The sequence below is a fragment of the Miniopterus natalensis genome, chromosome 6 (assembly GCF_054644295.1).
Source record: "Miniopterus natalensis isolate mMinNat1 chromosome 6, mMinNat1.hap1, whole genome shotgun sequence".
Classification (NCBI taxonomy): domain Eukaryota; kingdom Metazoa; phylum Chordata; class Mammalia; order Chiroptera; family Miniopteridae; genus Miniopterus; species Miniopterus natalensis.
In genome coordinates, this window is record NC_142086.1 from 34064387 (window position 1) to 34090418 (window position 26032).

Sequence of the window (26032 nt, forward strand, 5' to 3'; positions counted from 1 at the left end):
GTAGGATGGCAATTAAAGTTAAAGAAAATTCAATAATATTAAAACTTCAGTCTTTAGCTACATTAGCCACATTTTAAGTGTTCGATGACCACATGCGGCTAAAGGCTATGATACTCAACAGTGTAGATGTAGAACATTCCCACCATCACGAAAAGGTCCACTGGATAGCACTGGGCTAGGCTCAGTGTCTTGAGAGTGTCTAAATTATAAAGATAGTTTGATTTTCCCTGGAGCTTTTGGTTTATTTATTTTACAAAAATTTGTTTTTTATTTTACAGTCTTTTTTCTTCAGTCATATGTATCCATTTAAACATTTTACATATTAAACAGAAAATGCATGCAGTTGCACAAAAAAATAAAATGTACTCCTTATGGAATAAGAATTTAAAATGTGTTACTTTGCACAATGCTCCTTTTTAAAATTTGCGTAACTGAACAAAATGCAGATAGGTAAAATTATTATAGTTTGATATTATCTAATGTAATTAGTAAATTACAAAAATATGTTTAATTTCTAAACACAAAGTCAAATATACTATAGTAGAAAAATAGAAAAGTAAATCTAAGTTCACCTAAGTTAAATGGAGATATAAATAGTAAAAAAAACACAAGTAAAATTAAGTTGTAAAAGTGCAGCATAAATTCAACCAAAATATTGATATAAAAATCTCTTTTCAAACACTACTTATAACATTTGATTCAAATGAGGAGTACTGAAAAATTCCCTTGTATTAAAGAGAAAGATAAAGAATATTTAACCTATGCTTTAAAATTAAACAGCCAAATTAAAAACTATTTAAATGAAAGGTAATACATTAAATAAAATACACATCAGCACTAACAACAAATAAATTTCTGAATATGTAGCAAGGATAGAATCAAAGTTATATGACATAAATTGTAAGAAATTCATAATTGATTGAAATGATATAGGTGGGCCAACATACAACATTTTAAAGAGTAAAACTAAAGCTATTTCATAAATAATTCTATAAGGTATTAGTTCCATATATGACAAACAATAGTCATTTTTACACATCAGCTATTTTCTAATTTTTATACACTATTTTATATTCATTCCCTTTTTTTTTCAAATTTAGAACTTATACCATATATCTTAATGTACTTTAAATGCAGTAATACAGTTATTTTAAATTCACTGATTTTCTTTTGTGTTGCTTTAGAGAAAAACTCCTCTGGCTATATCATGTCTTCTCTCTTTTTACTAATCACATTTCCAATTTATTGATCTTTATGATTGTTATGTCAAGCAAGTTTGATTTTAAAATCTAAATAATCACAAATGAAACTAAATTAAATAAACTGAAGGGAATGGGAAGCAACTAAGGAAAAGTAAAAAAACCTTAGAAAAAGACAGTAATGATGGAGGTTAACAACAATATTCTAATGTAAGAACCAAAGAAGATTCTAAGCAATAAAAGCCAAAAACAGGAAGTAAAACTTTAAGACCAGATAAAATCATGTATCAGATCAGGTTCTTTACTAAATTAATAATTTGCTATTCTTTTGCAGTCAGAAATTACCTTTCCCACCCCCCCTCCAGTAGATAAATACATAATGTCTATATACTGAGATTCACAGTTTCTGGATTTATTTTTCCACCACTTAAACTGTGGATCATTGCTATCATATGAGAGTGTTTGTTCAATTCCTCTTGCTGAAGTTTCACTTGTGACTCTTTCTCTTCCAAACGGCCTTCTAATTGGGACTTTTGAACCTCTAGGGAGGAAGCCTAAGAAATTGAGGGTGGGGGGAAGAGGAAAACAAACAACTTTGCATTTGTCTCTTCACAGATATTTTAAGATGTTCTTATTTTTCATTTGTAAGACAACATTTCAAAAGATTAGTTTAAGGTAAGTAATCATTAAACAATACAAAATAAGTTGGGAAGACGCATTCAATTTGTCTCTTTAAATCAAGGCTAGCAACTGAAATTTTGCAGAAAATACTACATTTTACTATTTAGAATTACTATTAAAATAACCACATTAAAGCAAAACCAGGAAATCTGTAAATGTGGCACGGAATTTCATGCCTCTTCTGTCACTTATGCTCTTAGTTGTTCAGTCTTTTAACTGTGGTCTTTTCTCATCTTCCTGACAGTGGGTGGACACTCATAGCTTCCACAGCAAGCAACCGCGATAATGCAGAGGAGTAATGGGCTTAGATTCAGAACATATAAGTCCACTATTCCACTGAGCTCTGTGACTGTCCTTGAGCCAAAAACTTAACCCAACACTCGGTTTTGTTTGTGGGATGAAAACAATTATTAAATTATATACTAACATATTTGTCAAAGTGAGGAGCATTAAGACAAATGTCTCAGAGTCCTTTGCAAATTATAAAGTTCTGAACAAACGTGAACTACTATTATTATTACCATCTCTATAATCAGAGAGGCGGCGATATGCCTATTTACAGCTACCTGTATGTGACACAAAGAACTGGGAACCCTTTTCTGTATTCCCTTCCCATTTAACGGCAGTAAGTGCCGGCAAACAGTATATATTTAATAAATGTTTGATTATTTTCCGAAATACAGGTTTTCACATTGTGAGAGAGTCCTCACAACAAACAATTGTCAAGCCACTTTGAGATCCTATTATCTTCAAAACAAAATCACACTAAAGAAACAGAATATTAATTTATCCAAATTCACCTTTTTCACAAAGAAAGACTTTTTCATTTTACTGCAAATGAGAACTCAACAGATTCTTACCTTAATGCTCAATTCTTTTCTTATATGTTCAGATCTGCTTACTTCTTTTCTAAGGATATCAATGGTTTCTTCCTTATCTTCCCTTTCTTTTTGTAAGATTTTTATTTTTTCTTCTTGGACTTTTGTTTTTTGTTGCAAGTCTTAAAACAAACAAACAGTCAGCTATACTGACTTACCCTGAAAAGCTTTCGTAGCTATTATGTCTTAAGAGCAAAAGAAAGACAACTAGAAAGACAAAGAAATAACTTGCTGGAAATAAAAGTTTTACAGTATTTGATGAATTAAAAACACCAAGTAACTCTTGCCCTGTACCAGAAAAATGTGAAATCTCCATGTCTTTCCCACTTCCTCTGTTCTAAAGATAAAATACAGTAACGAGGGAAAGGACAATCCTCAGAGCTTACAGGTTAGAAGAGAAAGGGAGAGAGAAAACTATGAAAAATTATATAGGTAAATGATGTCTGTGCTCTAAGGCAAGTGAGTTAGAACAAAAATGTTTTTGTGGAACACTTCAGAGCTATCATTAAGAAACTAGTAACTAAAAGTTACCTAGCACTGCCACCTGCTGTTATGCTCCTTTAAAATGTTTTATTTTTAAAAAGGCAATAATTTCCTATAACTCCCAGTTTTTAAAACCAATTTAACTAAATTGCTTTTTGAAATGTTATGGCAAGAAAAGGAGAGCTGTTTGGGATGTCATTTAAGGTGTTAAAAAAATGAGAGAAGTAGAAACTAATGAAAAAGCAAAATAAAAACCCATGTTTTGATTAACACAAGATAATGTTACCATATAAACAATTGGTTAAATAAAAAGCTACTTACTTGCTAGTTTACATTCTCTGTCTACTAGTTGGTTCTGTACTTCTTTTCTCTGTTCTTCTCTTTCTATTAATTGGGCAACAGTTCTGAAGTTACGAAAAACAAAACAGAAGAAAACATCAGTGAACCATTATCATTTCTTTTTCTCCTCAAGTATTTTAAGAGAAAGTTCCTAAGAATAGTAGTTACCCTAAAGTAAGTTAAAATTCTATTAATTTATTTGTAATAAACAATGTTCTGTATAAAGAGAATCAGTTTTTAAAAATTCCAAAAAAATTAAAAGAACTAAACATTTTACTTTTCATTTTGTTGCTTGAGTGACTCATTCAACTTTTTCACTGTCTCAATTTGTTTCTTCAGAGACTCACATGTGATCTGCAACTCTTTATTCTTCTTTTCAGCAGTTTCATTCCTGAAGACAAGGAGATGAGTAATATTTTTATGGAAGAAAACAAAATGAAGAAAAGAAACTCAATGTTTTCTTTATTTTTTCTTCTAACCAAATTATATACACTGCAGGTGAGAGGACTGTTACAAACAAGCAGGACATAAATAGAGTTAGATTAACTCTAAAAGACAATGAAGACATGTTTTGCCTGACTGAGGTGATAAAAATTACTATGAAATGGCAATGTGTGGGCCATTAACCTCACATTTATAAATATAGAGTTCTATTTTATAGACAATACTGTATTACATAATTTCCTGTAAAATAACATACAGCTATCTTTATAGTGAGGTCCAGAAACTGAAACAATTTCTGTAAAAGTCTGTCATCATTAGCCTGTTAAGCATACTATACGCTGAATTATAAATGTCAAATTAATGAATAAGTAGTTGAGGGTTCTAAATTTCTCTTGCCTCTTTAAAGCTCTGCATCTAATAGTCTTGCTTATTTTACTTGCAAGATAAACACAGAAAGAGTGATACTGTGACATTCAACTAAAGTGTGAAAAATTGACATAATTGGAACCACTTTTTAAATAGAGCTAAGGCAGCCATTCCAGAGGAATCACCATGCATGGCTTACTCTTCAAACCTATGGAATGTTTGAACTGGGAAAAATAATGTTGGGACTGGGCAAAACGAACACTGTATTTCAAAGAATTGTTTGCAATCTGGATGGTTTGGCTCAGTGGTTGAGTGCCGACCCATGAACCAGGTGGTCATGGTTCATTCAATTACTGGTCAGGGCCTGTGCCCAGGTTTCAGGCTCAACCCCCAGTAGGGGGCATGCAGGAGGCAGCTGATTGAAGTTTCTCTCTCATCATTGATGTTTCTCTCTCTCTCTTCCCCCTTCCTCTTTCTGAAATCAATAAAAACATTTAAGGGGAAAAAAAGAACTGTTTGCAAAGCTAACAAAAAAGCAGACATCCTAACTACCAAACTGAAAATTAAAGCTGTTCTTTAGAGTTAGCATCACCATGTACAGCCAAACAATAACTTAGCTAATTTGCACCTATAGAAAGTCCTTCCTTTTATTTATGTAATTATTTTCCTTCCCTTTCTTGTAAAAACCTCTTCCCTTCACTCACTAATTTGAACACTATTTGGGTTTCTGCCTGAATCAATGCTTCCCAAAGAGCTATTTTTTGTGATCTCAAATAAACACTTGCTGCCTCTCACTTTGGCCTTTTCTTTTTAGGTTAACATAATCATAAAATGTCCTTTCGCTTTGCAAAGTACTAAGATAAACAAACTGGCTCACTAGCCAAATTTGGCCAGCAGAAGTGTTTTATCTTCCTATACAGAGTTTATAAAATTTAAATTGGAATTCCCTAATATTACATATGAGTTTTCCCCAGCCAGCTTCATTTACTTGTTACCCACCTGGCTGCTCAAGGCAGGAGTTTTACTTCAATCACTATCTTGAACATCAGCAGGTACTAGAAACCACTATTCTTCTTGGACCACTAACTTACTTTCTCTTATACCCTGACTTAACACTAATAATTCACTTTATCAGGGCTGCCTAAATCAGACTTCGGAAAAAGTTGTCACTGGAGGAAAATATCCTGTTTTAGGTCACCTTGTCATCACACATTTTCCAGATGTTATACATTTTCCACCCTTCATTTTTATTGACAGGCAAATAAGCACATGGACCTTGCCAAAGTTAACCATTTTCTATATCTCTTTATTAACAACATAAAACACTAAAAAATTTTCAAACCTTAACCAATCACGAAATATATATTAAAACAAGGAACAAGTTAACCAGTGTTTTTATTTTTACTGTTTGGTGGAAAATACGTAATTGTCCCTGGACTTCCTTATAATTCAAAAGTTTTAAGACTGGCCTAAAAGATCAAAAAGTTTTACAAGGGAGGAAAAAACAATCAATCTTATACTTTGTTAGTGGGTGTATAAATTGGTATAGCCTTTTTGGCGGGACACTTGGCAATGTATCAAAAATTTAAAAGCACACACCCTTTAACCCAGCAATTCACCTTTAAGAATTTATTGTACAAATATAGTCGCATATAACTAAACTGAATTCAGTAGCATTAAGGATAAATACTGACTAAAAATGTAAAAATCAGTTAAACACTAACACCCAAATTTCCATTCTATTGGGCTGAATGACATGAAAGTGTTAATATTCAACCACTTTTGATCTACAGAAATGACCACTTTATGGTTAAACCTAATATAAACCGTGACAACTAAGGTCATTCAGCAATTACTTATGGTGTGTCTATATGTACCAAACACTGTTCTAGGCCTAGGGATTTCTCAGTGAACAAAACAGACAAAACTTGTCCTTGCCCTGCTAACATCCCAGGTAACTGATGAACAAATGAAAAGAAATAGAGTCAAATTGGAAAGAAATAAAGAGGCCTTCTGTTTCCAACTTTAATACTGAGTTTGAGTAAGCAATACTTCATTTCACTGTAACTAAGTTTCTTGCTAACTACTTGCCTTATGGTATTATCTATATATATATATATATATATATATATATATAAATACTTACAAAAGGATTTTAGGACCACAGAAAAGAAGTGCTGTGTGTTCATTATAGGTTCTAACCCTTAAACAGAAACATTTATTAATTTACCTCTGAAGAAGTTCCATGTAGGATTTTGTCAATACTTCATGTTCTTCAGCCACAGACTGTAACTTCCTATTATGTTGAAAGAGATGCTCTATATCACTCTGGGCTCTTTCTGATTCAGCCTGCTGTGACTTTAGCAATGCACCAAGCTCTTCATTTTTTCTCTCAACTTCTCTCAACATACCAGCAAGTGTCCGTGCCTAAAAGAAAATGGAATTTTCCAATATCATTTTTTAATACGCTCAGTTTTTACAATTTTAAAAGATTTACCAAATACCTAATAGGCTAGCATCTACTGGGTTATATAAAAATTTATTAGTCATATATACTTATTACTTAATTACTTCTAATAAATACGACACGACTATAGTTTTTTATTTAATAGATTACACTGACAAAACAATCTCGGAATGGCCAGATTCATGAAAATGGACACAATTATAATAACATGAAAGCAGCTGTACATGCAGTACTCAATTAAAAGGATACAGTCCCTGGGGCTAGCTGTAAACACTAAGTCAGAGTTTGCACACCTGTTTTCCCATTTCAGGCAAAAATTAAGAAAAAGATCTTAACCATATAACAGATGCATAAGCAAACATTTAAGATTAAGCTAGCATAATCAGCGAACAAAACCTAGATTCAATATGAAAGTAATTGTGATAAAAAACATTAAAGAAAAATACATCAAAGTAGCAGGAAAATAACTAGACTAAGAAGTTTACATTCCTCTTCTTTTGTCGAAAAAATACTACTTATTTTGAAATACCAGATGAAAACCTAAGCTATTCTCCGCTTCAGGACAGAGTCTATAAAGCAGTAAATACCCAATTGTTTAGTGTTATTTTTGCAAAAAGCCTTTTCAGTAAAATGAGTAAAAAATTAAATTCCCCAATAAAATTCACGCCATGTCCAATAGGCAGGATATAAAATATGCTATGAGAAGGGAGAGAAAAAATGATTTTAATATCACTAATTTTCTTTATTGTAATTTATGAAAAACTCAATATACCATCATCAGTCAAGCCAAATGAATCCATGTTAAAATAAGGAAAAAAGGAAAAATATGGCTATATTTATTTCTATTTTTTAGAATACCTTTACTTGGAGAAGATTTAAAAGGTATGGTACTTATCACTGATTTTAATGCCTCTTTCAAAAGTCAGAGAATTTTATTATAATTACAAATAATATCAAGTTGTCTAGATCCCATTTGTATCTACTGGGATATTCATATTACTGCACTAAATTCTCATTCATAACGCATACATTATGTACATACACATACATAGCACAACACCAAACTTTCCCAGCCCCTACTGTGTGCCAAGTACTGTGCTGGGGCCATTTAGATACAGAAACAGTCTCTGACATCAAGGGTGGGGGTGAAGTCATACAATTTTCACATGGTGTGAGAAGTGTTATAAAGAGGGAAGCCCAGGGTAGATGTACAGAGGAAGAAGACCAGAGTAGCTTCCTGGAAAATGGAGACATTTAAACTAAAATCTGAAGGAATACGAAGAGCTAGAGAGGAAACGGTGCTGCAGACATGGAAGAGCAAGTACAAGGTCAGGGAAACCTAAGACTGTCAAGCTCCAGAAACAGCAAAGTAATCTAATATGGTTGACTGCAGAGAATGCACAGAAATGCAAGGAGATGTGGAATGAAAAGTAGTTACAATCCTAGCATGCAAAACTAAGGAATTTAAGTGATCTCTGAGCCGAAGGTAAGCCACTAAAGGATGCTCAGCACAGGAGTGACAGGATCAGATTATGGCCTCATGGGTCACTGGGGGGAAGAAGGGATGGTAGAACCAAGTACAAAAGAAAGATGACTTGGCTGTATATAGTAGATGGCTGAGAAGAGGGCACTACACTGAAGACAGGAAGCCTAATTAGAGACTCTACTGTGATTCATATGAGAAATGAAAAAGTTTTGACTTGCAGCAAATAGTGGCAAGAAGAGAGGCAAAAGACAGAAAAAAGTAATACTTAGGTAAAATCTACTGGATTTGGTAAACGACTAACTGCAGAAGGTAAACTGTGATTTCCATTTTTGTTTGGAGAAATCTAAGAACACTAGAGGAATGAATATCTAAGAAAGAATACATTTTTAAAAAGGGAGGGTGATGACCTCAGTATTGGTTATGCTGAGTTTACAGTATTTGTTATATATTTAAATGGAGCTGTATGAGAAGTCATTCAGTACTTAGGAAGAAGGGCTCCGAGTATAAATTTGGGAGCATTAATATGGTAATGACTGAAACCATGTTCCATCTAAAAGGGGGAAAGGATAAATACACCAAGAAGTGGAACTGCTGGGTCACATGGTTGTTCTACTTTCAAGTTTTTAAGGAATTACCATACTGTTTTTGACAGTGGCTGCACCAATTTACACTCCCACCAATAGTACAAGAGGTTTCCCTTTCCCCCACATCCTTGATAACCCTTGTTATTTGTTGACTTTTTGATAACAGCCACTTTGACATGTGTGAGGTGGTATCTCATTGTAGTTTTGATTTGCATTACTTTGCATTGTGACAGATGGTTACTACATTTAGTGTGGTGATCACATCATAAGGTATATAAACATCAAATCACGATATTATCCATCTGAAACAAATATTATATTGTATGCCAACTATACTTAAATTTTAAAAATGGGGGGGAGAGCTTAGAACATGATCCTGGGAAAACCCAGTATTTAGGGTTGAATGGAGAGAAAAGCTCATAAAGAATACAGAAAACAAAATAAACAAAACAGAAGCAAACTCGTGGATACAGAGAACAAACTGATGGTTGCCAGATGGGAGGGGGTTTGAAGGGATGGGTGAAAAAGGTGAAAGGGATTAAGTGCAAATTGCCAGCTATAAAAATAGTCAAAGGAATATAAAGCATAATACAGATAATATAGTTAATAATATAATAACTATATATGCTGTCAGATGGATACAAGCCTTATCAGAGTGATCACTTCATAGGGTACATAAATGTCCAATCACTATGTTGGACACCTGAAACTAATATAATATTGGATGTCAACTGTAATTAAAAAATAAATTTTACTGGACCCTACAGGACACCTACTACACAAAGCCACTCTACAAATTCCAGGAGACATAGCAGCTCTACCTAATACATAGAAACAAACACCTGGAAGCAGTCAAAATGTGGAGGCAAAAAAACATGTCACAAAGGAAAGGAGAAATCTCTAGAAGAGGAACTAAATGAAATAGATCCAAGCAAGCTAACAGATACAGAGTTCAGAATTTTGTTTATAAGGTTGTTTAAGCATACTATTAGGGAAATAACTGAGAAAATCGATAACATAATAAAGTACCAATTTGAAATGAAGGCTACACGAACTGAAATGAAGAATAATTTACAGGGAATCAACAGTAGAGTAGAGGACACTGAGAATCAAATCAGCAATTTGGAATATGAAGAAACAAAAAACATCCAACCAGAAGAGCAAAAAGAAAAAAGAATCCAGAAATATGAAGATAGTATAAGGAGCCTCTGGGACAATTTCAAGAGGCCCAACATTCGTATTATTGGGGTGCCAGAAGGGGAAGAAAGAGACCAAGAAATTGAAAACCTACTTGAAAAAAATAGTTACAGAAAACTTCCCCTACCTGGGGAAAGAAATAGACTTACAAGTCCAGGAAGCACAGAGAGTCCCAAACAAGAGGAACCCAAAGAGGCCCACAGCAAGACACATCATTATTAAAATGCCAAAGGTTAAAGACAAGGAGAGAATCTTAAAATCAACAAGAGAAAAGCAGTTAGGTACCTACAAGGGAGCTCCCATAAGACTGTCAGCTAATTTCTCAACAGAAACCTTGCAGGCCAGAAGGGAGTGGCAAAAAATATTCAAAGTGATGAAAAACAGGGAACTACAACCAAGATTGCTCTACCCAGCAAAGCTATCATTTAGAATTGAGCGTCAGATAGAGCTTCACAGATAAGAAAAAGCTAAAGGAGTTCATCACCACCAGACTAGCACTAAAGGAAAAGTTGAAGGGTCTTCTTTAAGAAGAAGCTAATGAACAAAAGAATCTGATGAACTAAATAGATCCAGAGATATTGATGCATGCAATAGACGATCATATTTCAGAGGAAAGAGGGAAGGGGAGTGGAGGGTGGGAAGAAATTAACCAAATAAGTTATATGCATATATGCATAATCCATGGACACAGTCAATAACGGGGTAAAGGCCTGGGGAGGGGGTGGGAGTGAAGTGGAGGGAGTCAACTGGGGGGAAAAATGGGACACCTGTAATATTCTCAACGATAAAGATTTTTAAAAATTTAAATAAGTAAATAAAAATAAAAATTTTAAGAAAATATCCATTAGGATAGAAAGGAAATCAGAAGATAACAGTGAAATCAAAATTAATGGGAAGGGGTTTCAAGATAGAAGGAGTAGTGTAAAATGCTGAGGACAATTTACTTCAACCAGAGCAACAAAGATATAACTTTGTACATATTTTACTTCATTTATTTTTCTACTAATTAGATGTATCTTTACATTGTACAGACCTCTGACTCGGCTTGAGTTCTCTGACAGCGATATTGAGCAATCAATCTATCAGCCTGTGCGAGAGCTAGAGCTTTTGCTTCCAAGAGATCTTGTAGCCTGCTTTCTTTGGACTATAAAAACAAAACAAAAATACACTGCATTAATCTTCATCATTAACTGGAAAAGATCTATTAAGGCTTAATTGTTACACATAGTTAAAATAAGCTTGTACTCACAGCTAATGTAGACAGTTTCATCTCATATACATCCATTATGTCAGATAGTCTCACATCATTAATCTGATCCTTCACCTAAGTTTTAATACAATTGGGTCAAAAAATCAGAAAATGTTAACATCCGACAAAATAAAGAAATGCCTACTAAAAAACTAAATCATTAAAATTTAATAAATAACAAGTAAAAAAAATAATGAATGTCATATCAGGTGATTCACAAACATTTCACTAATCTGGCTATTGTATAAGAATATGTGGGTAAAATTTGGAATGCTTGCGGTAATTTAAAATATATTTCTTAATCTGAGAATGTGGGGAGGGTGGGCTGGCAGGGGAATAGTAGGGATATATGATAGCTGTGTTAAAATATAGGAATTTTTTGGCTGATTTTTTTCTTATTTCCAAACTTTCCATAATATTGTTACTTTTTATATTAAAAGATTTCAACAATCAAATCTGCATCTAATGTTGTTTAAATAAATGTTATAATTGGGGCTGATATTCACTGGTATGTAGTGAGCAGAATCCCATTTATAATGGCTGTTTATCACTCACCACCACTCCAGACTGAAGTTTCTCTATTAAGTCCTCAATGTTCAATCCAGGAACTCTCTCTTTCAAAAGTGGAGGAGTTGAACATTTTAATGATGTTGGAAAACTGTGATTTAATGATTGCACAGGCATTCTTCTGGGCATATGTTCTGTTTCCTGTTGTCTATAGGCATTGTTTGCTGCTATACTTTCTCCAAGTCTGAATGAGAATCAAAATGAGGAAGAAATAATTACATAAAAACAGAACAAAAGGCAGAGTTAGTACAGAAGTGGAGAATCTTTTAGAATGGGTCTTTTTGGGAATATAAATCTTTGAATATTTCTGAAATAACCTTGGAGTCTATGATGAAGAGGGATTTAGGGAAATATCTAAATATGCTAGAGGAAACTCTTTTCTACTTACAACCCTTTATAATAACTATTCCGCCTCCGGTTTCGAGGCACTAGAACTAGTTTGTGACTATGAATTTATATGTAAAAATTACGTACAACGTTATTGGTTGTAGTAAGAACATCTTTACCATGGGCAACATCACCTGGCCTTTATCTATGTTCTTCACCCTTTCCCTTTTTCCCTCAGTATGTGTTCCCACAAACCCAACTTCCATTCTGCCCCTTCCATTTATCCTGTCTCAGGGCCTTTGTACAAGCTGTTTCTTTACCTAAAACACTTTTCCTATGAGATCTGCATAACTGATGACTCCTTATCATCAGTTCTCAATTCAAATTCCCTTCTTCAAAGAGGTCCCGCTACTCATAATGATGTGCACATTATAAATGGGAATCTGAAATAGTTTCCAAAGAGAAAAGTATACAATACAAATAAGACAGGGACAACTAAGACACAGTGAAATGGTGGGAAGGCGTGACATGCAGAGACAGAAGATGAACTCCCACTTTCAATGACTCTGAAGTATAGGGGGTTTTGCTTCATGTCAGATCACCACAGCTCAAGCAAGCAGGCCACCAACATTTCTATCCTGACTTGAGACGCTCCCCTTTGTCCATTTATTTCTTTAAAAATATTTATTATAAAATAAAGGGAATTTTGATTGATTTCTAGGTCTTGTTTTCCATAGTTCTTCCTCTCTGAATTTATGACTATTTAAATTCATTCTGAAAAATAAGTTTGCTAAGTCAGTTAATAGAAACAGCAGAGGTTAGCAAACTTTTCTTTCAAGGACAAGGTAGTAAGTACTTCAGGCACGAGGGTCTATATAGTCTCTGTTACAACTTCCCAACACTGACATCATATCATGAAAATAGACACAAACTATACAGACAGTACGAAAATGAATGGATGTGGCCCTATCCCAATAAAACTTTATTTACAAAAACAGGTTCCTGTCTGCTGGCTATAGTCTGCTGACCCCTGGCATGTAGAAATGTCTTACCTACTTATCACTGCTTCAGTTTATTCAAACTACTTTAGCAAATACATTTATACAAAGCACTTCAACTTTTTAAAGTATAACCCTACTAGAAATTTTGTCAACCATTTAGTTTATAGAGAAGCTCTGAAATACTAAAATTTTTTCAAACACAATTGCAAATATTCTCTTAATGTTTGAAATTAATAAGTATAGTGGATAATTTTGCCTGGTCATTATCTATTCCACTTTCTGATAAAAGCACAGAACTTTTCTCTGGGAATTCTCTCATCCCCCATCCTCCCACCTCGCACACCCCCCAACTCCCAACCTCCAGTCCATGTAGTTCTCATAGCTAACCCCTTGGCATTTGTCAAGGTCCCCTCCTTGGCAAATGACCCAGATCTGGTCAATGACAGTGATGCTTAGACTTATTTAAACAGTTGGGAAGGAAAAGCTCTTTCTAGAGAGGAACTAAACTGGGAGGATGTAAGCTTAGTCCAGGAGTTACTAGACAGAGAGGAACAGTACATGGTTAACATATTCAACCATCTGGATCTAGCTTTTCCCTGAGTATACACCTGGTCTTTTCTGTTGGAATCAATTTCTTTTTAATTACTTGAAAAATTACTCTTACAATGAAGTCTTCAGTTCACCAATTTTCTCATCTGTCTATATTGAGGCCTACTAAAGAAACACAGCAGGATATTCCAGCACTACAAGAGGTACATTGAAAATGATTACAACTCACACTAAAGCAGGAAAATCTGGCAGTGGAGCAGCTTCCAATAATATTCTCAGTCCAGACTGTACTTGTTCTCTATTATCTGACGTTAAAGCAAAGGCCAAGGGAGTTATCAGGCGTGGATCCTAAGCAAATCAGGAACCAGAAAACAAGAGGCAGAAAGAATAAATAATGTCAAGTGAGTAAACAGATCTAAATCATAAAATAATTCTAGGCAAATTCTAAAAGTGTTTCTATTTGATGTTTGAATGTATTCATTAGTTTTTACTTTGTTCTAATAGTCTTAGCAAGCAATATTAACACTAGCTTTAAAAATCTGGCGAAGATTTTGGATGTTTTTGACTGTGCCTATGAAAATCATGTCTTAAATATTTTGATGAAATTAATATATGAGCTGACAAATGTTTTGAGTTATTGTTTTATTTTTCTAGCTACCATTTAAAAGAAAAACTGGCTAAAAGAAAAAACAGCTAATCACTTCCAAATTAAGTAAAAAGTTAAATTAACGCAATAAAAAATAAAATTCAAATTAACTCAATAAAATTTTTTAATTTAGTGACTAAAACAATTATACTTAAAGTCTAAGTCCTTCATGTCAGTAAATACTTTATATTAGTACTGTAAACCCCAAATCACCTATTTTGAAAATATCTCCTAAGAATTCACATAAAATCAATTTGACTCAATTTTTAAGCTGAGTAAAAACTGAGAACATTAGAACATGAATCCTTTATGACTATAACATTTTACTACATTGAGTTCTTCTAGATACTCAAGTATAATCTAATGCCACAGAACCATAAGAGCCATCCTTTTCTTCATAACCCACATGGTAAGCCACCATAACTCCCCCCATGGAGGATCATTATTTGCATCTTATAGTCAGGAACCCAGAGCCCAGAGAAGTGAAATAACTGGCTCAAGTCTGCAGTGACTAATAAGTGGTGGAATCAATATCGGAACCCCCGCCTCTTAAGCATTATGCTCTCAAAGTGTATAAGTGGCGCAAGGCTAAGGTTTCAGTTTTGGTTTCTATCATGTCTAGAGAGACACAAGAACCATCTTTGTTAAGTTATTATAGTAACTTAATTCACATATTTTTGTTAAGTATCTGTCATAAACCAGGTTTTATAGATATCAAGGTAAACATCTAGAGCTCTTATTCAGCTACTATCATCGAAACTTTTGAAGTAGCTATTTTCTGCACACCTTCTCTAATCCTATCATTCACAATCAAGTCCTTTTCTTCCAAATGTCTCCCTAGCCCCTTAATACCCTACCTCATCAACTCCAACTAAAAACAAAAACCCAAAACAACTACCACTCCCCTCATTACCACTATGCCAATAAAAATGAAGAAAACTGAAGATACAAAAAAGAGAGGAAGCGTCACTATCATGAATACTCTGTACAGTAGAACCAGGAGCACTTAAGTTCAGTTTCTGCGAAACTGTAAAGTAACTGTGTAGTGAAAATATTATAGCTGTTTAAGAAAATTAACAACCTTAAACTTTCTTCTGAATGCTAACTCTATGAAAATCATCTTCCCAAAATTAAGAATTTTAAAACAGAAACATATATTAGGAAGTATTTACATATGAATAAACTTCAGTTATTTGAAGAGTTTGAACTCACCTGAAGGATTTTGTAGAAGCTTACTTCCATACCAGGAACCAAATGTTTAAGTTTGTTCATCAAATCAAGAGTTTTCAAAATTACATCAGCGGCAAGTTTGCTTTAATAGAAGTCATATCTAAATTAGTTAACTCAAAAGTTACTTAGAGTTTATTTCTGTCCATAATTCCAAAGGAAATGAAAAACCAACATCTTTGTTTTTAAATCTCAAGAAGATACAGTATTGTTTCTGAGAAGTAAAAAATCATTGAAAAGAAAAAAATATCACAGACACCAACATCCTTTTAACCTAAGACCCAAAGAGAACAAATCAGCATTAAGTTTAGACGACATTTCTTCTTCTATTCTTAAATACCACCATGCTTCAACTTTCTGCTTCAAATTACTAGCAGCATTGGTAACATGACCCACTTAATTCTTAGTTTTGTCACTGAAATGTCAATAATAGAGGGCAACATGAGGCAATAAAAAATATTTACTGAATGAATCATCCTAAACTGTATGCTCAGCCATGTGCTTAAAAGGGAGTAGAAAAAGGTAAAAAGATAACCCTTGTTACTGAACAGTGCAATTCTGACAATTATGATATTTATGAAAACTGGAACAAATCATAGTGTCTAGCATTTAGCAGGTCCTCAAATAAATAATTGTTGGATGGACTTAATTCACGTGGAAGGAGGGGAATAAAATAATCTCGTTACTATGTCACCTTTAACCATAAGTCTTAACACACTAGGATAGAAGGGTTGTCTGTGTTATCAGGAAACCTCCAGGAGTGACTGATTTCCTTATAACAAAAGCTATCCATTTTTTCATGCTTTTCCACTGAAACATATAAAATTAAATAAACATAAAAATAATTACTAAGGTAATGTCAAAAAGGACCCCCAGAAAAGAAATGTTCAGGAATATAAAAGACCCTTAGATAATCACAATAAATTAAAACATGACAAAACAAACTCTACCGATAAAAAACAGATCACAGATGTTAACATCTTTCTTCAGAAACATGTGATCTATGAATTGAATAAATTTTCTAAAAATTCACTATGAAAACATTCTCTGCTACACCTTTAGTTAACCGAACATACCCCAAAGATGAGCCTCCAAAAGAGATGAGAATCACTTCATCTTTTGATGTTTATTAAGTTTGGCCTCACCATTTTGCAATTTGGATTTCATATACTTACCACAATTCAGAATCAGCTACCTTTGTTCCAAACCCCAGATCAATCTTGCCATATGTAAACTGTTGTTCTATCAGAGTGGTACATTTGATAGTAGTCAAAATTTTAGCAACATGCACTTTTAGAGTATCATCTCCACATACAGGTAACATTGGTTAAGGAACATGAACAAAAAATTTTCAAAAAGCCTTACATTTGTATAGCACTTTACAGCATTTAGGATGATTTCATGCAAATTATCTGAAATTTGGTATAATTATTGTTACATTAGCTCAATGACAGATTAGGAAACGAGAGTTCAGAGCATTTAGGTGGCTAGAGATGAGACTGACACCAACAGTTTCTGACTTAAAGGTAAAAGAGAAAGAATCTGTTTCTCTCCTAGATGTTAGTTTTTTGCTAGCAGGCTATCACAACGGTTCAGTAAGTATTTGTTGAACGAAAGGGTTATTTTCTCATACTTTATATATTGTTAAGTTATTTTGAATACTTATAATTTAAAAAGGGTCGTTTTCCCCTGGCTGGGTAGCTCAGTTGGTTAGAGCGTTGTCCTGATACACCAAGGTTTTGGGTTTGATTCCCTGTCAGGGCACATAAAAGAACCAATCAATGAATGCATATATAAATGGAAAAACAAATTGATGTTTCTCTCTCTCTTAAAAATTGATTAATTGATTGATTAAAAGAGTCAAATTTGGTATCAAATTTGAGAGAAGGCCTGAATATATTATAGATATCATTAACGTCAAGCAAAGTACTCATGTGTCTCTACAGCAATGATTTCTCAATTTTAGCTGTATGTCAGAATCACCTGGGTAGTTTAAATAAATAATCCTAAACTCCTCTCCAAAGTATTCATGTGTCTCTACAGCGATTTCTCAATTTTAGCTGTATGTCAGAATCACCTGGGTAGTTTAAATAAATAATCCTAAACTCCTCTCCCCTAGCCTTTAACTCCAGTTAAATAAGAATCTCTAGAAGTAAGGTTCTGGTGTCAGTATTTTTTAAATGTCCTCCTGATGATTCTAATAAATAGGCAAGGTTGAGAATCACTGTTGTAAAGGAAGAAGAAAATTAAGAAGCAGCAGCTGAGAGAGAAGAGTAAAGAAATACGGAGTTTGCTCTAAGGCAGGACAAAGTTGAACAAATTCTTCCTACTCTGAGATACAAAAACTAACTAGGCAAATGTAAGAGATCTGGCTCAGATATAGTGGCTCCTTGCTGGTTTTTGAAAAAGGATTAAAGCATTAATGAAATATTTAAAAACTGAGATTTGGACTTTTTGGAGGGTTAGAATCAGCTGATCTTAAAAAAAAAAAGTTAGCAAGGAAAGACCTAAGGAAATCAGTATATATAAGTTAAACAGTGACACTAACTGTACTCAAGGTTTTTCTTGAAATGAATTAATTTGTCTTCATAATATTTGTCTGTTTTATTACCAAGTGTGATGTCACCTTTATTAAAAACATATATGCTTTAATTTTTAAAATACAACTAAACATTACTGAGCTAAAATAATAACACCTTTACCAACATTTATTATTATGATATACTCAATCAAAGATGGCACCACAAATCATCCAGGGGCAACAATTAACATCAGAAGTAACAGGGCAGTTAATTTAGAATTTAGCTCCTAATCTAAAATTATAATAATATCTAAATCAAATTTAAAAAGCATTTCTAAAAATGTTCTTTAGCTTAAAAGTTTTGCACAAAACTAAGAAAAAAAAATCTGAATAACTTTTATAGAAATTCTTCATTGAGAATTAGTTCTGTAGTTTAAACTTCAGTTCAATAATTGTGAATAGATACAAGCATGAGAAGTTACAAAATTACAACTAAAGACAAAAGTGCAGGAAATACAATGGTGGGGAAAAAGTGAGTGATTATTCAGTTTCCATGTTTATAATAGTAAAGGATATTTAATAAAACTTCAATGCCTTTGACCATCCTTTCACATTTTTTTCTTATTAAAGCCTCATCCAGATTTTGCTCTGTGAACTGAAGCTGATCAAGAACTGTAGGCAGCAGAAGGGTCACAAAACGGTCAGCTAAGGAACTGTTAGCAGTATCTATGACATCCTGGAATATAACCACCACCAATAATTAAAAACAAAACAAAACAAAACAAAACAAAAGATGCAATACAGAATGCAGAAATAATCATGGAGCTGTAATACTTTCTTTAAATGTTTTATAATTACTTTAATAGTTCATTGACCTGTATCTTCTATTAAAAATCTACCTTTTAGCCCAGCCAGTGTGGCTCAGTGGTTGAGCATCAACCTATGAACCAGGAGGTCAAGGTTCGATTCCCAGTCAAGGCACATGCCAGGGTTGCCAGCTCAATCCCCAATAGGGGGCATGCAGGAGGCAGCTGATCAATAACTCTCTTATCACTGATGTTTCTATCTCTCCCTCCCTCTCACTGAAATCAATAAAAACATATTTAAAAAAAAAAAATCTACCTTTTATCCAGTGTTGAGGGCTATGATGACTTCTTTCTCACACAGAACAATAAGGTTTTGGGATAATCAACTGCAAACAAGACGTTTTTATTTATTTATTTAATTTTTATTTTATTTATTTATTTTTTAAATATATCTTTATTGATTTCAGGGAGAGAAAAGGAGAGGGAGAGAGAGTTGAAACATCAATGATGAGAGAGTCATTGATTGGCTGCCTCCTGCACACCGATCGGGCATGTGCCCTGACCAGGAACCAAACCCCAATCACCTGGATCCTAGGTCAACGCTCAACCGCTGAGCCACTCCCGGACAGGCAACAGGACGTTTTTAAATAGACTATATTTGTGATTTAAAAACTATTTTAAATTAAAAGTGTACACTAAAGACAAATATCCTGAATTTGCTAAATGTAATTACAACAATTATATAGGCACTAGTTTTAATGCTTTACAACCACAAATAATTCCCATGAAGAATCTCAAAGGGCTTTTGAAACACTAAAACTGATTGTTAACAGTCAAGACTAACTTAAAACAGAACAACTTGTGCATAATTCCTAACAAATATATTTAATCATTCATACACATTTCTGTTTATGCATAGGGCTCAGTAAGAAGAGGGGAAGAATTCTAGAAAGATACTGAATATAGGCAGAATAGGTAAAAACAGGGAGAACAGTAGAGAATACAAAATGACCCTGATGGTAGAATCTGTTAGAATGTAATGGCCTCTATGGCAAGAATTTTTGTCTGTATCCTAATGATAGGGGAAGGGCATGTAACAGGAATAAAACCACAGTTGTTTAATGATGATTCACCTTACTAACTATAGATAAGAGGCTTTCTTAGACCCTGGGAAACTGGAGGATGTGCTGAAAGAAGAAAAACAGGGCTATAAAAAGACAAGACACCTCAGAGCCTGGATATGGGTCTATTACCAAGGACAGGACACACTGTGACTTGGTTGTTGTGCCTGGACCCTGCCCCCCCCCTCCCCCCCCCCCCCCCGCAGGAGTTTGCCTCAGGAATGCTGACCATTCTCCAGTCCCAGGAACGGGCTGAGCTGTTTTTAACATCAAAAATTAACTACCTTGTTATTAGACTTCAAGATCCTGGAAGGAGACACACAGACCACAGGCCCTGCAGCCTTATCCCGCCCCCCTTTCCCCTTGCATGCAGCCCTTCTTCTTTAGCCCTATATAATCAGCCGGCTAGCCGGAGGTGTTAGAGCAGAATTTTCAGGATGACCTGCTGCTCTCTCCATACTGCCGGCATTATTAGAATAAACGTTCATATATGATTCAACCTTATCTCTGCTTAACTTGGCTCAAGTGGTGACAGGCGGCGTTGGACCCGTTTTGTGTCTGATTTCACTAGTGTCTAGAAGTGTGGGGCATGTTTCATGCCATTTCACTGACTGAATCCAATGTCCCTGTTAATCCACTCAAGAGAGCAGACTGTACCTACTGAGATAGACAGAATGTGATTACTTCAAAAAATAGTCATACAACAACAAACATACAAACCATAAGCCTTTACTAATTACACTGAAAGGAGTATATATATATAAGCTATTCAGTGAAAAAAAGGAAACACTAATATTTGTGACTCTGCCAAAGAAAAGAAATTCAGTAACTGAATGGTAGGGAGCCTAGTAATGAAGAAGTTTTCCTAAAGTGTGTGAACTGGAAGTCTATTGTGAACATAACTGAAAACAAACTATTCATTGAGAATCATAAAAGTGAGAAAGTCAAATTATCAAATATTACCTCAAATATTTCCTTGAACAACTCCAAGGCTAAAATAGAACAGTTTTCTGATCCATCCAAGGGTTGGCTTGACCAACGAAGTAGAGCTACAGTAGGTTCTAAACATTTAGAACGGCTTCCCAGAATGGTGTTGCCAGATGGAGATTGTTCAAATATCATCTGAGTGAGAACATGGCGCAGCTGGGTCACTGAACAGAAGGCAAGAAGTAATTCTAAAACCTGTGCAATACAAAGTCTTCATTAAATGTCAATTCCATTAGGCTTTAATGCACAAAGCAACCAAATTATAAAGCTGAAAGTGACATACATTTTTTTAAGAAAATACAACAAAAATTAGGGGCAGCTTCCAATTTTTCTTTCAGTATTATTTTTCAAAATGAGTAATAGGTCCACACAGTTACGAAGAAATCTGTTAATGCTGGTAACTCCTGATTGACAGGACTATGAGAGCCGAAGAAGGAAGGGCAACTTCAACTAATGTTTACATGCCTTCTACAGTACTTAATTTTTTAAAGTACACATATATTTTATGTACTTTTATTTTTAATTTTAAAAATAAAATTAGTGATTAACACTTGCTCTCATGCTAAGATTCAAGAATTGCTATAAAGCATACATACTTTAGGATAATATTTAAAAGTGGCATCCCAAAAAGCTTTAAAACCTTAAGAATGGCTATTTCCAACCCATGTTTGCATGTCAGCATTATGCTGCTTAGTTCCCCTATTCTACCTCATTTCCTCTTTACTTCATAGTTGGGCCTTATCCCATTACATAACATCCCACATCAACCTGTTTATTAACTGTTAAGTTAAATTCTACCTTATTTCATATACCACCGACCTATCTTTAAAAAAATTTTTTTGTATCTCTCTCTCTGCCTATCACCTATTTCCTACGTTTGTCTGTTTCTTGTAAATGACATATAATTGGGATTTGTGTTTAATCAACTTGATAGTACCTAATTTTAATAGAATTCAGCCCATTAGCATTTACTATGAAACAAATGATAACAACCTTTGATTTGTTTTCTTTTAAACATAAATTGTAGTACTTGTTTTTGAGTAGGTAATACATTTTCTTGAGTCAAAAGTATGTACCAGTCTGACCTCTAGTTACACTCCCAGGGGCAAGGAATGTTACTAGTTTCTTGTTTATCTTACAAGAAAATACTTTCTCAAGTTCACTTACTCTGTAAGTATAACATACAGAGAGGTAAACAAGTGAATCGCTAGTGCAAAGCTAGATGGTTTTCCCAAAGTGAACTCACCTGTGTAACTAGCAACCAGATCAAGAAGAAAATTCTACCAGAACTCCAGAACCCACTTGTTTCCCCTCCTAAGGCCATGTGGAACCACTCCTCCACATCCAATTTCTGACACATAGATTAATTTTATCTTAGCTATCCTTGGATCTTTGTATTTCTACATAAATGTTTCAATCACTTTACCAGTTTATATTAAACGATCACATGGAACTTTATACAGGGCTGGGCAAAAGTAGGTTTACAGTTATTCATATGGAAAATACAATAATCAATAAATACTAATACAAGAATAAACTGTGTTTTATGTACTCACAACTGTAAACCTACCTTTGCCCCACCCTGTATATAAAATGGAATCTCACAGTGTATACTCTTATGTCTAGCTTCTTTAGCTTAGCATTATGTGAGATTCATCCATATGTTGCATGCAGTTTCATTTCACACACGTTCACTGCTTTAGAGTGCAGTCATGCACCACATAATGACATTTCAGTCAATGACAGCCCACGTATATAATGATGGTCCCGTAAGTTTATAATGGAGCTGAAAAATTCCTATCACTTAGTGTCATCTTAATGCCAGAGAGCAACTACTCATGTGTTTGTGGTGCCACTGGTGTAAACAAACTTACTGCACTGCCAGTCATATAAAAGTATAGCCATACAGTTATTTTCAGTGCATAATACTTAATACTAGTAAACGACTGTGTTACTGCTTTATGTATTTACTATGCTATACTTTTTAATCATTTTATTTTTTTAAATATATCTTTATTGATTTCAGAGAGAAGGAGAGGGGGAGAGAGAGAGAGAGAGATAGAAACATCAATGATGAGAGTCACTGATAGGCTAGCCTCCTGCACACCCCTGCTGGGGATCAAGTCTGCAACCCGGTCATGTGCCCTGACCGGGAATTGAACCCCCGATCGCCTGGATCCTAGGTCGACGCTCAACCGCTGAGCCATGCCCGGCCGGGCTTTAATCATTTTAGAATGTACTTACTTATAAAAAACCAGTTTGCTGTAAAACAGTATGCTGTTATGCCAGTAGCACCTTCAAAGATCTCATGTTTATTGCATCTTGATTGCATCATTTCCCCTTGTGCTTGATTTAATCTCATGTTTTATTAATTTAGTGTAGGTGTGCAGTGTTCATAGTCTACAGTAGGGTACAGTAATGTTCTAGGCCTTCACATTCACCACTCAATCACTCACCCAGGGCAAGTGCCTTATATACCACACCATTTTAAAATCTTTTATACTGTATTTTTACTGTACCTTTTCAATATTTAGATGCATAAATACCACTGTGTTACAACTGCCTACAGTATGCAGTACAGTAACATGCTGTACAGGCTTGTAGCCTAGGAGCAACAGACTATACCATATAGCCTAGGTGTGTAGTAGGCTATACCACCCAGGTTTGTGTTACATTTATGATGTTCATACAAAGTTTCACTTCTCAGAATGTATCCCTGTTGTAAAGCGATGTATGACTGTATTCCAGTGTATAAATATACTATAGTTTATCTGCCCATTCCACTGTTGATGGCATTTGAGTTTCTAATTCTTGGCTACCATGAGCAGTACTGCTATGTTTAGCATATGTCTTCTGGTGAACATACACATTCAGTTCTTTGGGGTAAATACTTAAGAGTTGAATGGTTGGATCCTGGTGCATGCATGTGTACAATGTTAGTAGTTATCAGCATGAAAGGAGTGTCAGGTTGAGAACCAAAGTTTTGCTTAACAACCGAGGTTTGACTATAGATAATTCCAGTTTTCATAAGTGGTTGTACCAATTTTCAGCCCATGCATACTGGGACACAGGAATTCTTTACATTCTCATCTATGCTTGATCTTATCTCTATTTTTAAACTTAACCATCTGCCATCTGGTGGGTATGCCGTGGTATTGCATCACCATTTAAATCTGCATTTCCCTAAATATTAATCAAGTTGAATAACTATTTCATATTTATTGACCAATTCAAATTTTCTTTGTTTAGGTTAGCTACTGGGTTCAGTGTTTATTCTGACATATATGTACAAGTTTTTAAATAATATATTTTAGATAAGACTCTTTTTTTAAATATTTGTATTATAGATAACTTTCCCCATGCTGTGAGTTGCCTTTTCACTCTTATTGGTGGACTTTACATGACCAGAAACTCTTAATTTTAATGTAGTTCTAATTATCAACTTTTTTTCTGTATAGTTGGTGGGTTTTTTTCCTTGTCTAAGAAAATCCTCATCTATTCCAAGGCTATAAAGATATTCTGCTAAGTGTTTCTTCTAAAAGTTCATAGTTCACTGTTTCACCTTTCACATCTAAATCTACAAATTTTCTGGAACTGATTTTCTCACTTGGTGTGAGATAGAGGTCAAAATTCAGTTTCTTCCCATAGATATTCAACTAACTCAGTGGCATTTAGTGAAATTACCATACTTTTAAGACTACACTGTTTCAATATGATCCATAAACTATGGGCTTGGTTTTGGACTGTACTCTGTTCCATTCTTTTAATTACTGTCGTTTCATATTAAATCTTGATATCTGGTAGTATTTTAAGTCCTCCAATTTTGTCCATTTTTTTCAGGATAGCCATGGATATTTTTGGACCTTTGCATAATGATACAAAGTTTATAATCAGCTTCCCAACTTCCAAATACACCAAAATAAAACAAATACAGAAACAAAAAACACTAAAACCAGCTGTAATTTTGATTAACCTACTATTGTAAACTCTTGCTATCTATGAATTTGGTATATACATGTTTATTTAGGTGTTTTATTTCTCTCAATATTTCATAATTTCAGAGTAGAGGCTTTGTACATGTTTTGTTGGATTTATCCCCTAAAAGCATTTGACATATTTACTTATTTATTTTTATTTTTTTAAAAACATATCTTTATTGATTTCAGAGAGAGGAAAGGAGGGGGAGAGAGAGAGATAGAAACATCAATGATGAGTCATTGATGGAGCCCGCAATCCGGGCATGTGCCCTGACCGGGAACCGAACCCTGATCTCCTGGATCCTAGGTCGATGCTCAACCGCTGAGCCACGCCTGGCCAGGAGCATTTGACATTTTTAAAAATCAGTAAATGATATTATTTTTAAAATTTCATTTTCTATTTGTTTAACATTTTCTGCATGTATTTTAGTGAACTTATGGACATGTCTCTCACGCCTATGTAGCTAGGAGTGGAATTGCTATTTCACATGGTATACACATGCTCAGTAGGCACCGTGAAACAGTTTTCCAAAGGGACTACTGTTCCAGTGTATAAAGATTTGAGGAGGGTTCTAGACTACCAGCAGTGTCCTGTTTCCTGATCTAGACACTGCTTGTATGTCTATGTTTAGTTTGTAAAAATCGAGAGAACTGTGCACTTTGATTTTTCCTCACTTTACAGTTTTTAAAAAGTGTAAAACAAATAGTCATGTTTTTACATACCTTTGAAGAAGAATCAGGGTCCTTTCCATTAAGAAGACCTAATACTTGACTAAGACATGAAGAAAAGTGTTCATACCTAGGTTGGAAATAAAAATATACATCAAATGAATAGTACTGTAATAACTATATAGGGTGCCAGGCGGGTAATGGAAATACTGAGGGAACACTTTGTAAGGTATATTGTTGTCTAACCACTATGCTGTACAC

General features: G+C 34.3%; 1 protein-coding gene across 1 annotated transcript in view; it reads right to left on the reverse strand.

Moving 5' to 3' along the window:
* Nucleotides 1–216: 216 nt before the first annotated feature.
* Nucleotides 217–26032, reverse strand: part of CIP2A (cellular inhibitor of PP2A) — a 37705-nt gene continuing 11889 nt past the window's right edge. Inside the window, exons 8-21 of the mRNA XM_016195657.2 lie at nucleotides 25826–25901; nucleotides 21102–21320; nucleotides 18788–18947; nucleotides 16866–17007; nucleotides 15676–15775; nucleotides 14047–14165; nucleotides 11929–12124; nucleotides 11374–11448; nucleotides 11158–11268; nucleotides 6621–6817; nucleotides 3858–3971; nucleotides 3563–3645; nucleotides 2741–2880; nucleotides 217–1753 (exon numbers count right to left, since the gene is read on the reverse strand). Coding sequence (XP_016051143.1) covers nucleotides 1583–1753; nucleotides 2741–2880; nucleotides 3563–3645; nucleotides 3858–3971; nucleotides 6621–6817; nucleotides 11158–11268; nucleotides 11374–11448; nucleotides 11929–12124; nucleotides 14047–14165; nucleotides 15676–15775; nucleotides 16866–17007; nucleotides 18788–18947; nucleotides 21102–21320; nucleotides 25826–25901 — 1903 coding nt within the window. The 3' untranslated portion in view covers nucleotides 217–1582. The remainder of the gene's footprint in view (nucleotides 1754–2740; nucleotides 2881–3562; nucleotides 3646–3857; nucleotides 3972–6620; nucleotides 6818–11157; nucleotides 11269–11373; nucleotides 11449–11928; nucleotides 12125–14046; nucleotides 14166–15675; nucleotides 15776–16865; nucleotides 17008–18787; nucleotides 18948–21101; nucleotides 21321–25825; nucleotides 25902–26032) is intronic.